Source organism: Heteronotia binoei, chromosome 10, assembly GCF_032191835.1.
Source record: "Heteronotia binoei isolate CCM8104 ecotype False Entrance Well chromosome 10, APGP_CSIRO_Hbin_v1, whole genome shotgun sequence".
NCBI lineage: Eukaryota > Metazoa > Chordata > Lepidosauria > Squamata > Gekkonidae > Heteronotia > Heteronotia binoei.
In genome coordinates this window covers 30064778-30077708 of record NC_083232.1, presented here as the reverse complement: position 1 = coordinate 30077708, position 12931 = coordinate 30064778, and the positions used below count along the sequence as shown (strand labels likewise).

The 12931-nt window shown below is 41.0% G+C and overlaps 1 protein-coding gene across 15 annotated transcripts in view; it reads left to right on the top strand.

The window, feature by feature from the left end:
• The window catches only part of SVIL (supervillin), a 122695-nt gene that overhangs the window by 35871 nt on the left and 73893 nt on the right, over positions 1-12931 (top strand). For 4 of the 15 annotated variants that reach the window (XM_060248210.1, XM_060248209.1, XM_060248208.1 and 1 more), the window contains exons 1-3: positions 145-220; positions 4997-5063; positions 10567-10658. In XM_060248210.1, the coding sequence (XP_060104193.1) occupies positions 160-220; positions 4997-5063; positions 10567-10658 (220 nt within the window). In that variant the 5' untranslated portion in view covers positions 145-159. Of the gene's footprint in view, positions 1-135; positions 221-4996; positions 5064-10566; positions 10659-12931 lie in introns of those variants that run through there. The other 11 variants (XM_060248200.1, XM_060248198.1, XM_060248199.1 and 8 more) reach the window with 6 other exon arrangements.

Genomic DNA, 12931 nt, shown 5'->3' with positions numbered 1-12931 from the left:
TGTACTCCCTGGGATGCAATAGCCTGACAGCTCCATCCCAGTGAGATGAAAAATCTCTACACAATATTGCTAAGACGGGCCTAGGGCTGTGGCTGGCTGAGAATTAGCTGCTCTTGTAGTTTTTCTCCTTTTTGCTCAGTCCCTTTGTTTTGTGCAACCATGTTCCGAAATCCTTGGATCGCCAGCTATTTGAGGAATGTCAGATACTCTGAAGAGCAAGGTAAGAGTTCTGAGTGCATAGCAATTAAATTGTAATGTATCGTCGTCTGCATCCAGTGTCTTAATATCCTCCCACCCCCACCCAACCTCAAAAATATTTGCCACTTCAGTAAGCGATGTTCAGTTTGGTATCCAGTCTTATTGTTGCTCCAAAGGACACTCTGGGGGGTGCAAAATCCGATTAGATGAATCTCCTAATTAGCTTAACTAGCTGATGAATTAAGGCCTTGAAGATATATTGAGTAACAATTAATTGTAATATCTCTTGGAGTTTTTTTAATGCCTAGTTTATAGCATGTATCTGTTAAGTAAGGGCTTGCTTTTGTGGGGGAGGTAATATAGTGGACATGAACTTAGTAGCAAGTACATAATCATATATTATTTAAAAAAAACCACATCTGCTAAGAAATCTATGAAGGAATACTACAGCATTTCTGGTGAGTTTGCGAAATAGCATTGTAAAACTGTGACTAGTTAAGGAACCTACTAGTGATAGTTTTTTGCACAAATAACAATTTGGAGAGAGTACTGAGTATGCTTTTTAGCTTAAAAACCAGAATAGCTGCCCAGTCCTCTTGAGAGAACCTGGGAAACAGAACTGCTTTAAACTTTGTCTGCATCTATATGTAAGTTAATGCTGAGTGCATTATGTGTAAGCAATAGCCTTGTTTTTCGTCTTCATACTTTTAACATATGCTGCTAAGACATATATAGTCAGTATGGGAACATGTACAGTCAGTATGGGAACTATTGAGGTGGACTATTATAGCATATTAAAGACTTTTGGAATTTGGTATATAAAATGCTCTCCAAAACATTTCCCAGTATTTAAGGTGCTAGTGTGTTTTGTATGCATTAAAATGTAGTATGATACTTCAAAGGTAATGAAGAGACAAGTAATAATATCTCATGGGGACTGTTCCTCTTTGGTTTGAGTCCTAAACTCCTTCACATCTCTCCAGTGACATGAGAGCACCTCTCGTTTTGTTTAGGTCCAGAGCAAAAAATTTCTCTGTGGCCTACTTGAGGTTTTCATGGTGAGGAGAAGTTTCCATGCCAAAAGCATGCATTTGGTTATACACCATTTAGAACTACTATAAATTTTTACACATGCCTGATTTCACTTTAAGCAAACTCATACGCCGTCAAGAGAATTATTAACAGCTGCTCCATCCAATAATTTTTAAGTCATTTTTTTTGTTGTTGTTATGGTGCTGAGTTTCAAATGGAGTATAATACTGATAAATCATTTAGAACACATGGCTTGGATACTTGATTTAAAAAAAAAAAAATAAAGCTGCCTTGTCTAGGTTATACTTTATTTTCCATTGACTTGAAGGAAAAACTGGATAGCATTATAACAAAGAAATGGGAAAGATAGTGAAACCAATTGGTAGAATTATGCTTACTTGCTGACAAGATTTCTGAAAAACTGATTGTTACTGTCTGTACCAGTTACCTTGAAACAGTACTTGATGGATTGCACAGCATTCAAACCTTGCTGTAAATCCTGGTCTGTATCCTCCCTCTCCATTAAGCCCACTTGGATCTATCTTCATTAAACAAAAGTTTGATGCTTTCCTCTCTCTTAATGAGCTCCTTCCAACATAAGTAGCTCTTCCTTCGACATGAGAGCTGCTTAAATGGAAAGACCTCTGGAGCTTCCTCCAGTCACAGGAGGCCGCAGGAGCTTCCTCCAGTCTAAAGTCGGACACAGCCCACTGTTTTGGGGGGAAAAAGCAGAATCTAAGAAACTTTGGTACGTGGCTTGGAAAAAATGAAGAATTGCTCTTTTATTTAACTAATAATGTTAATAATTAATAATTGTGTGCCATCAAGTCTCAACCAACTCATGGTGACTCCAGGAAATGGGGTTTTCAGGCAAAAGGTGAGCAGAGGTGGTTTGCCATTGCCTTCCACTATATAGCAACCCCAGTCATCCTTGGCAGTCTTTCATCCAAGTACTAAGTATGGTCAGCCCTGTTTAGCTTCCGGGTTCTGAAGTGATCAGGTTAGGCTGGTTTATTGGGCTGCTAATAATGTTGATAGCGATTAGGGTTGCCAGCCTCCAGGTGGGGCCTGGAGATCTTCCACTTTTATACCTGATCTCCAGCTGTCAGAGATCAGCTCACCTGGAGAAAATGGCTGCTTCAAATGGTGGACTGGACTCTATGGAAGATTTGTGGGAGGTCTGACAGTGTTGTATTGGTGTTTTCCTCAGCAAGCAAGTAAATTTTGGGTGACACACCCCATCTTCTACAAAGCAGAACAAAAACATGTTCATCTCCTTGGTCAGCGAGAAGAGTTAAAAGTATGGCTATGCTATCCTTGTTTCTCATGTTTTATGCAAATACTGGTACAATACCAGTGCACTCACAACAATTGTCCATTGTATCCATGGTGTCCATGATACACTAAGTGGGAATCTTGAAACAGCAGGTAGAGGAAGAAGGTTGTTCAGCTGTTATGCTTCGACTTAGTCTCTAGAGCAGCCAGACAGCTTCTGTCACCATGCAAAAGAGATGGGGCTGATAGTTGAAATACAGTGAATCTTTTTGTTTTTATTTGCTTCATTTAGCAAAAGTTTGATGCTTTCCTCTCTCCTAATGAGCTCCACCTTCCTCACTGAGACTCAAGGCAGATTACAAATTATAGAAAATTCAATCTGGCAGCACAAAACACCCAACAAACAATGCAATAGGACTAGGATTACAGCATTAGAAAGCAATGCAAAGAGAACTCTCTAAGGCATGAAATACCTTAGATTACAAAGGCTCACAAGGAGTGCAGAAGATGTGAGATGATACATACAATAAACCAGGGGTTTATCAGCATCCTGTTAAAAAGTACTTCTGCCTAAAATGTTGAGGAGTTATTATTAAAAGCTATGTATAACTTCCCTCTCTGATAGTTTGTGGTTGGTTCTATTTCCTGCGGCAGCCATTTTGCAGTTGTGCCCCCTTCCCTGTATTAGAATTCCAAAGGTGTCCATGAACCCAAAAAGGTTGGGGATCCCCTGATAAAGTACAAATCTTTTCCCTTGAAAAAGTGCTGCCCTGGATTGTTCTGTTATACGACCATTCTGATCCTTTTATAAAAATACTCTTATGAACATTTCTGTTCTGGTTTGCATATTCTGCAGAATGATGGGATATCCGTAATTTCTGGTTGTCTTGATTCATAGGCTTTCACAAGCTGCAGGCTGCACATTTGCTCTGCACACATCCATAAATAGTGGTTGCTGTGGGATTAAGAGAGGGGGGAGTGTCCTGGAAGTCAGAGTACAAGTTAGAAAGTGAATTCATCTGAGAAATGCCACTTTATTTTGCCTTGCATTGAGGAAAGTATGAGACATCTATTTTGTTCTTGGTATCTGTTTTTTCTCCCTAATAAAAATCCAAGCTGCTTATCACATTGTTCTGCCTTCCTCTGCCTCCTTATCTCCACAACAGCAACACTCTACATAGTTTAGGCTAAGAGTGGTCCATGTCACCCAGCAAGCTGCTATGGCAGAGCAAGGATTTTGGACCTAATTAGCCCAAGCCTTAGCCTAACTACTACACCACACTGACTGTGAGTTTTGTCAAGCAGATTTCCCAAAGCACACAGCTGCCATGCTAGAGTGTATTTATTAGGGATAAGCACAAACCAAATTATAATCCAAATGCATCACGAACTGGGGCCACACCAAGGTTTGTGAGCCTCAGTTCATGCCCATCCCTATACGAACCTCCCAAGACTGTCATTGAGGTTTAGGAGGTTCTTGGGGTTTGTGGTGGGAAGCAGGGGGGAGCGAGAGGGATCGCTGAAATATATGCAAGCCATTTCAACAAGTCATCTAACTCCCAAACATTCTGTTTAAATGGGTTTTGCAAGAGGACACTGTGCAGAGGCCAAGTGGCAATGTTCCCTATAAAGCACTTTTGCAAGTGGGCATCACATGAGAGTGGAGGCCAAGTGGCGAATATGCCATTTTTCCTTCACTCCCGTGCAGCACACACTGTGAAAACTCATTTAAAGGGAATGTTCCCTTTAAATGAGTTTTGGAAGATCTCCCGCCCCCACCTCCCATTTTGCTGGCCTCGGAGTTGCTGCCAGCAGAAAGGAAGGAGGGAATATAAATGAATTTCATGAACCTGAATCGGTTCGTGAAGCAGGAAAGGTTTATCCCAGTTTGTGGGACATCATAAACTATGCTGGGAGGAACCTCCTTTTCCTGGTTCGTACCCATCCCTAGTATCTATCCCAAAAGTCATTGTGTTCTTAATTGTCTGTTTACTTGCTGTACATGGAGAGGAAGGGACAGTGGCTCAGGGGTAGAGCATCTGCTTGGGAAGCAGAAGGTCCCAGGTTCAATCCGTGGCATCTCCAAAAAAGGGTCCAGGCAAATAGGTGTGAAAAACCTCAGCTTGAGACCCTGGAGAGCCGCTGCCAGTCTGAGAAGACAATACTGACTCTGATGGACCAAGGGTCTGGTTCAGTATAAGGCAGCTTCATATGTTCATATGTTCATGGGGGCCAAGGAAACGAATGCAATCTTTTAAAGTAATCAGTGGTTGCAACTTGCAACCAGTATTCTGCTCCTAGCTAAAAGTCTCCCCCTCAGTTGCTCTCTGTTCTGTTTTCCCTGCAAAATGGTGTCAGTTTTTGGTGTATGAATAATATCACTGAAGTTTAGTCTACTTTGCACATGATAAACATTCTACTGTTTGCAAACTGATTTTTTTTTCTCATCGAGCTTTGTTAATACAATGTTTTATTTTTTTTTCTGTCCTAGATTTTAACAAGGAAAATTCAGTCAAATACAAAACTCCAAGGTTACTCCAAAGGAGAAGGACATTCAGGTAAAACATTTATTTCAAAAGTTCTGTGATCTTCTCGTTACTATGTTGTGAGAATGTGGGATAGGCAGCATCATATTTATATATGACCACTCCCTCCAAAACAACAACGACATACAAGCCAGCAGTCTGGGATACCAAGGTGAATGGTATTAAATTTATTTCAGTTGTAAGCTTTAGGACACTATCTGTCTAAACCAACCTTTCCACTTTTGTAAAATCTTTTGTCACATGTTCTGAATCTTGTAGGTAGTACCTGGGCAACTAATGTGATTACTGTGGATTTTAGGTTTGGAACACATTACAGGAGCATCAGAGAAATCATGAGTGTCTTTCAGGAGGGAACTTGATCAGCAATCATCCACCTCCTGCTGCTACTGTTATGATTATTTATCTAAAATATTTGCATCCTGCTTTTTCTCACAAAAGGATTTGAGTAACTCCCAGTAGTTTTTTTTTAGAAAGTTCAAGTAAAGACATAATAATTATAATAAGTAAAACAAAAGGGCAGAGAAAAGGTTGGCAGTCTTACTATCTATTCTTTCCAGAAAGTTGTCAGTCTTACTATTCATTCTCAAAAGGCCCACTGTGCTAGATCAGAGCAATGATACATCTATTCTGCCATCTTATTTCACCCAGTAGCCAACTAGATGCCTCTGGAGGGGCCTACAGTCAGGTTATGGAATGATGAATTCATGGAGGACGTATCCATCGGTGGCTGCTAGCTATGATGACTATATGGAACCCCCATATTCAGAAGCAGTAAATTTCTTACAAAGCCTAAAGACAAAGGGCAAAAGAGTGGAAGTCCTTCTAGCATGCTTCCATAGGCTGTTGCATAACGTGTAGGTTGCCACTATGGTAGCTCAAGGGAGTAATGATGGATATTACATTCCTGAAAAAGGGAGTGGAGATGGTACATTGAGGGGATGATTGGAGTTGCCTTACAGTTTGTTATAGGGAGAGATGGCCCTTCAAGTATGTGGGTCTCGTGATAAAGGGCACTGAAGATAGGACCAGCACCTGAATTAAACCCTAAAAGAAATGGGGAGCCAATGCAGTAATTTCCAAATAAAAGCAATATATGCAAAGTGGCTGGCTTCAAAAGAAAAGGATAATTCCCATGGTAAATAAGCTTGGGGGGGGGGGGGGATGAGACACCTTTGGGCATTGTATCAACTTCTATACTAACTTCTAGGGATTTTTAAAAACACTCTGGGTCCAACAGTAGTCCCAGGTTCTTAACCAAATCTGACAAAGATGACACTGTACATACAATCTCTTCACATGACGTCTGAACACGTGGAGAAAGTGAAGAAGGCGCAAGCATGTTGGACATGCCTTCCACTTCCACATAATCAGTGGCTTATGTACATGGCACCTGCATGTAGAGGCATCGTTCACATGTATGCTCTTACCCACGACTGAAGATGCTATATTGCCAATCATACAGGCAAAAACTGCCGATCAGGCAGAGGGGTGGGGCAGGGCTGCTCTCCTGCTATGTATGTTCATTCAATGTGTGTAGGTGTCATGTCTATAGAACTTGCCTCATCACAGGTAGCAAGCACAATCCCTTCTATAGCACCAGTACTGACAGCCAACATCACTTCATTTTATTCAGATATGCTGGGAGCCAGTGTGGTATAGTGGTTAAGAGTGATGGACTCTAATCTGGAGAACCAGGTCCGATTCCTCACCCCTCTGCATCAATCCAGCTGGGTGACCATGGGTCAGTCACAGCTCTTTCAGAGTTCTCTCAGCCCACAAAAACATGTCTTGCTCTCTACCTAGTGGTGCATAACACTAAAAGAGCTAGAACTTCAGGCTTCCAGACAATCTTAGGATCTCCTGGCTATACTACACACAATGCCATGTGATAATAATTCAGATATGCTAATGCATACACTTAATCTGTATTATGTCCAGGCTCTCTAGATGCCGTAAAACAATTCTGTTGTAACTGGCAGGGGCTCTCCAGTGTTTTAGCAGTCTTTCCAAGCCCTGACTTTGAACTGGAGATGCTGGGTTTCAGTGTGTGGGACCTTCTGGATGCCAATCATGTACTCTAGCATTCAGCTATGGTGGTTTCCCAGAACCATGATCTCTCCTTGTAAGGAAACCAGATGAAGTACCATATTTACCTGAAGGAAAGACTACTTTGAATATACAACATCCCCCCTAAAATAACAGATTATACACAAATGGTTTTTTATTGCTGTATCCTAGTAACATGTATGCAAATTCCAAGCCCTGTCTTTTTATTGATAGCACATGGGAGGGGGGGACACCTAGTCTTGGAGTGAGATATTTAGTAAAAGAAAAAATACTAGAAGAAATTGAAAAGACCTTGTTTTGATTGTCCACTATGCTCATTTCAATCACCTTTCCATATAGGTGTCCAGCACTGTGTCCCTAAACATAGCTTATAATGAACTACAGTGACAAAATGCAGGTTTTCCTTGGGGGTTGAGGTAAATATTGAGTGTTGGAAAATGCATTGAGGTTAGTAGGACAGCTATTGAAAGGCTGCATGTTACAGTAGCAGAGAAAAGTCTTTCTTTCCCTTTTCATCTTAAAGCGATTCCTCTTTATCCCAGACTACCAGGAGCTGTGCCAGAGGTTTTAGCAATTCATTTGAAATTGATTTTCAAAAGGCAAGCATTGGAAATATTGGCCCCTTTCGACCATGGTTTTTTCAATGTCTTGCAAATGCCAAAGTACTGTGGAAATATTTGCAGGATTTTCTAAAATAAAATATAGTAACTTGTTTTATTTTATACTTATGATTGTTTTCATGAACTGCAATCAGAAGATATATTCCAGCTGAGGAAGCTGGAAGCAGTTTTTGTCTGCCTGCTGTGAAGTTGTCTAGATCTAATGGATTTTCAGGGGAGAAAAGTAGGAACAATTTTGTCATCGCCTCTTTAACTTATGCCAGAAAGAGAAAAATGCAAGAAAGGTGAAGAATACAGTTCTTTTAGGTCTGTTACAACCAATGCTCCTTCTAAGCTGTGGAGTCTTGTGAGCAAAAAATCTACCTTATGAGCTACTGGCATTAAAGTTGTGAGGTGCTCCATAAATTAGTTTGCTCTGGGGCCATTTTTCCTGAGCAAAGACAAAAATGTGTGAGCCGGAGGCTAAAAAACGGTGAGCTAGCTCACACTAACTCAGCTTAGAGGGAACACTGTTTAAATCTTATTAAGCTAAAAAACTGGGCATTATTAGAAATCCAGCCTGGTTAGTTCTCATGGCCCATTCTTACACACCCAGGGAAACACTGTTTGCCACTTTGGGGTCAGGCAGCAATTTTTCTCCAGGCCAGTTTTGCCAGGGATCTTGGAAGTTTTTATTTTTGACCATCTTCTGGACATGAAGCAGGTGTCACTGGTTGTGTGTGTGAGGAGGTATTTGTGAATTTCCTGCATTGTGCAGGGGTTTGGACTAGAACCTGGAGGTCCCTTCCAACTCTATGATTCCATGGTTCTATTATATAACAGCTACTAAAATGTGAACATTCAAGAAGTTCTTGTCCTACTTTATCTTGAAGAATGAGTAATCCACAAATATCTGTTAAATTGGGGTCATTGTTAATGCTCCTAAGGGATGGATTTGGGTTTATTAATACTACTAGTAATTTAAGAAATTCTTTCTGTTAATGTCCTGAACAATTAAAACTGTAAAATGTTCACAAAATGTGCTTGGAAAAACTGATAGATGTAGAACAAAGAGGGGGTTGCTAAATAAAACATGGTTCGGATCCAGCAGTAGATTTCCACCAATGGAAGTAGAGGCACTTTTGTCAATTTCTCCCTTCGACTACAAACTCCATAGGTCCCTTTGTCCCTCAACTTCCAGTGTTGGGTCAGGTATGGAGGTGACCTTATTGACTGATGGAAATCCCTTCTACCATCTTGGCTCCATGCCCATAATTTTAAATGCCACAGTGGTAAAAATAAGTGTTTCTGAACATGGAGAATCACTGCTGTATATCAGGCACAAAACAGACTTCCAAAACCAAACACTGGCATCATTCAACATGGAGGACTATTAATCTTCCATTGGCTAATGAGCCTTCTGATAATGAGTGAATGTCCTCTTGATTCTCCATTGAGAAAGTTTGACTACAAAGCAAGAAACACCACCAGGATCTTGTATGGTACTATCATCTTTGGAATTTGCAATATGGACTATTGCTAATTGGATGTTTTTGTGAGGCAGGACTTTTGGCTTTAAGGAAACACTTTTGACTTTAAGTATGGATATGATAATCTGATATATAATGTATATGCATTGGTGGGTTTAATATACTATATATTTGGCATTTAGTGTTATATGTTTTGAATATACACAGTATTTTGTTCTGAGTTGGCTCTGAAACAAGATTCAACGTATCAGTGATGGGCACTACTGGATCTGGAAGCAGGTGGGCAGGTAGTGTGATGGTTGACAAGAGGGATCATCTAGTCAGTAGTGTGAAGATCCATTTCTGATCTGAACTGGAGGAACAAATGCCAGTTCTCAGGACTAGGCTTGTATGTGTATAAAATAGAAGGCGACTGTATTTCCATGGCTTTGATTATGTATGTCTTCATCTTAATTTCTATCACAAAAGGTACAAAATTAGCCTGTCATAAATGCTGGTGGTGAGAATGGCTTTGAGAGACTGAAGAGCAGTTGCTCCTTGATAAACATGGGTCAAAAACATTAGCAGGCCTCTTGTAATTCCAGGAGAAATCAAGGGTGATTTCTCGCTCATGTGGAATTACAAAATAATTTGCCAGGTAGTTGCAGAGAGGGCTGGAGTTTGGTTTCTATCTCTGTTCTACACCCCCCCCCCCATCTCTGTGGATCTGCCTGCCAGTATTTGCAAGCAAAGTCTTAAAAACCTTTCATCTTGCAGGTGTGGAGGACGGGAGAGGCAAATGTAGTCTGAAGCTGAACTTTGTTTTCCCTGCCTCCATTCCACCCTTCCTTATGGCATGTGTAAGCAAAGCCTGTACCCCCTTACTTAACAAGTTCAGCCCCAAAAGATAGACTAGTTCACGCATACAAGGCACATGCTTACACAGAATGTGGAAGACAGAAGTGAGTGAGGTGATGTGTTGATCAGTGAAAAGTAGGAAAGTTTTCCACAGAAATATCAGTCAGGGCCATCCTTTTTGGCATGAAAAATGTCTAAAAGTCCTGGTTGGACTACGTTGCTGTCAGATACATCTCTTCCCTTCCTACATCCTTGTTGGCTGGGAAAACCAAACCAGATGACAGAACAAACAGTGGGACTAGATGTTTTCGGACTGCTTGCAAATTTTTGAAAACAAATCTCCTAAAATATGGAACATATGCTATTACAAATACATCCTACTCAGGCCAGTCCTTGGTTAGCAAATTTTCAACTGAACATCCCTAATGTCTACTATTAAAACTGCCTAAGTAATTCAGTATAACTTGATTTATAGCTGAAAGTTCTGTAGCTGTGCTAAACAAGACTGTAATGCTGTTCCAGTTTTCAGAAAGAGTTTTCATTGGAGGATAAAGAAGAGCTTGCAAATAGCACAAAGGATATTGATGCCAACCTTTTAGCAGTGCTGCCAAAAGGTAGGTAAAGTGCTGGGTTTTGTACAGTGGTGGTTTTTAAAATGTAATTTAAAAAACTGGTCATAGGTTGGCATTGCTTTTATAAATGCCATTTTAATTGCTGTTCTGGAAATGCATAAAAGGCAGAGCGTTCATTTTCCCAGTTGGAATTTTCTTTAATGTGACATGTTGCTGAAATAGCGGGTCAAATGTATTCCATGTGCAAGATCTCCATCAGTAATTTTTGCATCTTGGCAAAAGGACATGAAGCCTGCAAGTACTTTGTGAATTCTGTGTGGGTAGCCATGTTAGTCTATTACAGCAGAAGCAAACGAGTCCTAAAGGTTTTTATTCTAGCATAAATTTTCATGGACTTACAGCCGCAGCCCTCTCCATCGGATGGTTTACTGCTTAGTTCTTGTAGCGAACAAATAGCAACGCAATAAAATGTTATGTGCAAAGCAATTAATATGAGTGTTTAAAACTTCTGTATTCAGGCCTGAATTACTTTTCCAAGGGTCTGTTCTCTTGTAAAGATTTTAGTCTGCTAATTCTACCCCTTGCCTAAAGGAGGGCTACCTCTTCAAACAAACTGCTCAATATAAAACCATAAGGGATGTGATGCAGGTGCACCACCAAAGGTGCTTATAGAATAGTAGCTCCCTATAGCTCTTGCCAGTAAGCCAAGCCACATGCTGCAATAGGCTGAAAACTTCACTGGAGATATCACGAGTGAGTCTGACCAGGGTGAAAACCTGTCCTGCTGTCTGCAGTCTGGTTGCTGTTGCAGGGATGCTGGAGCCTTGGCCCTTGGGCTGGCTAAGCTTTGAGGAGCTGGGGCCATGAGGCTAGCCCCTAGTGAACTGGCTGATCCAGCAAGACAATCCTTCAAGATCTCAGGATAAGGAGGCTGGGTGGCGATAGGACCCAGCTATACTGCCAGCAAGTGCCAGTCTGGCACTTTCCCTTTTTTGTGCTTCTCAGGCTGGGCATTCTATCCTGCCGTTCCTGCAGAGTTGGAGCAGGTTTCAAGGGTGGTATGAGCCCAGGTTCACATCCTGTCCAGGGGAAATCAGGTGACTATTTCAGGAGCTGGTGGTAAGACATTCTTTGCAGGTTCTGTCTGGGCAGCCTCTGGCACTGCAAGACCATTGTTTTCACCTGCCTCATGGGTGCCAAGTTCTTCCTGATTCTCTTGGTCTTCCTCAGCCACAGGCCTTGTTTTCCTGGGCTCCTCCTCTGTCCATACCAATGGGCTGGCCAGAGAGGATCAAGACAAAACCCTTTTCTGCCCCTGTTGTCCTTCGCCTCAGAACTAGCCTGTTTGTATTCCAGAGTCCTCCATTACCATAATGCTGCTTTGAAAGTGGCTGACCTCGTCCCCCTTGCCAAAACTATCCTATGGCATCATTAAAAGATTAGAGTCCTGCCCCAAATAACATTATGTAAAGTTGTTGTGAGAACTGGATGTTCTTTTGGGAATTTATTAATGTGGAATTCTCAAGGATTCAGTTTAGATCTGCTCATGAAAGGAGCTGCAAAAAAGTTTTAATTACTTTTGCTCTTAAAATAGCCACTACAGCATAGTCATGTGGCATATGTCTAAGTAGATCCTTTCTCTACGTCATATCTTAAGAGCTAGGGCTACAATATCGAACATTTATTAGTATGATAGGAGACTGTTCCTTCCTAAAATTTAAAGCTGTTTGATAGGAACAAAATATGGACAAAAACACTGTGCCTGTCCTTCAGTTTCTCTAGTGCGCACATATTTCGTCTGCTAAAATGTTACTGGTGTCATCAGTAAATACAATGTGGAAAAGTTCGTTTTCAGAACTAAAATAATATCTGAGTCAATTCAGCGCAAAATGTATCCAGTTTGAATGCCGTTTGCAGCCTTCTAAAACATATTCTAGACCAGCCCCAAGCCTTGTTAGCCTAAGAGCCCATTGGGGATTTTGAGAAATAATCATGACTGCCCTTGATCTGTTGCTTACAAGGTCAAGGTTGTCATTTCTATGCATTGTTCAAAATCCTTGGGCCTTGCTGACAATAGCAACTTTGCCACAAAATCATATAGCATCACACTTTCTAAAATGTTATTTCCTCTCCTGAAAATGCTGCATATTTTACAGCCACATCGGGGAATATGTGCAGCTCAGTTGTTTCGTTGGTGTCAAAAAACCCATACTGATGGTCAGACCAACCCAGCATGTCTTTGTGAAATAATGTTCCTTTTTGGGGGGATCATGAAAAGACTGAACAAGCTGGTGGTTTGTGTTGATGATGCACAC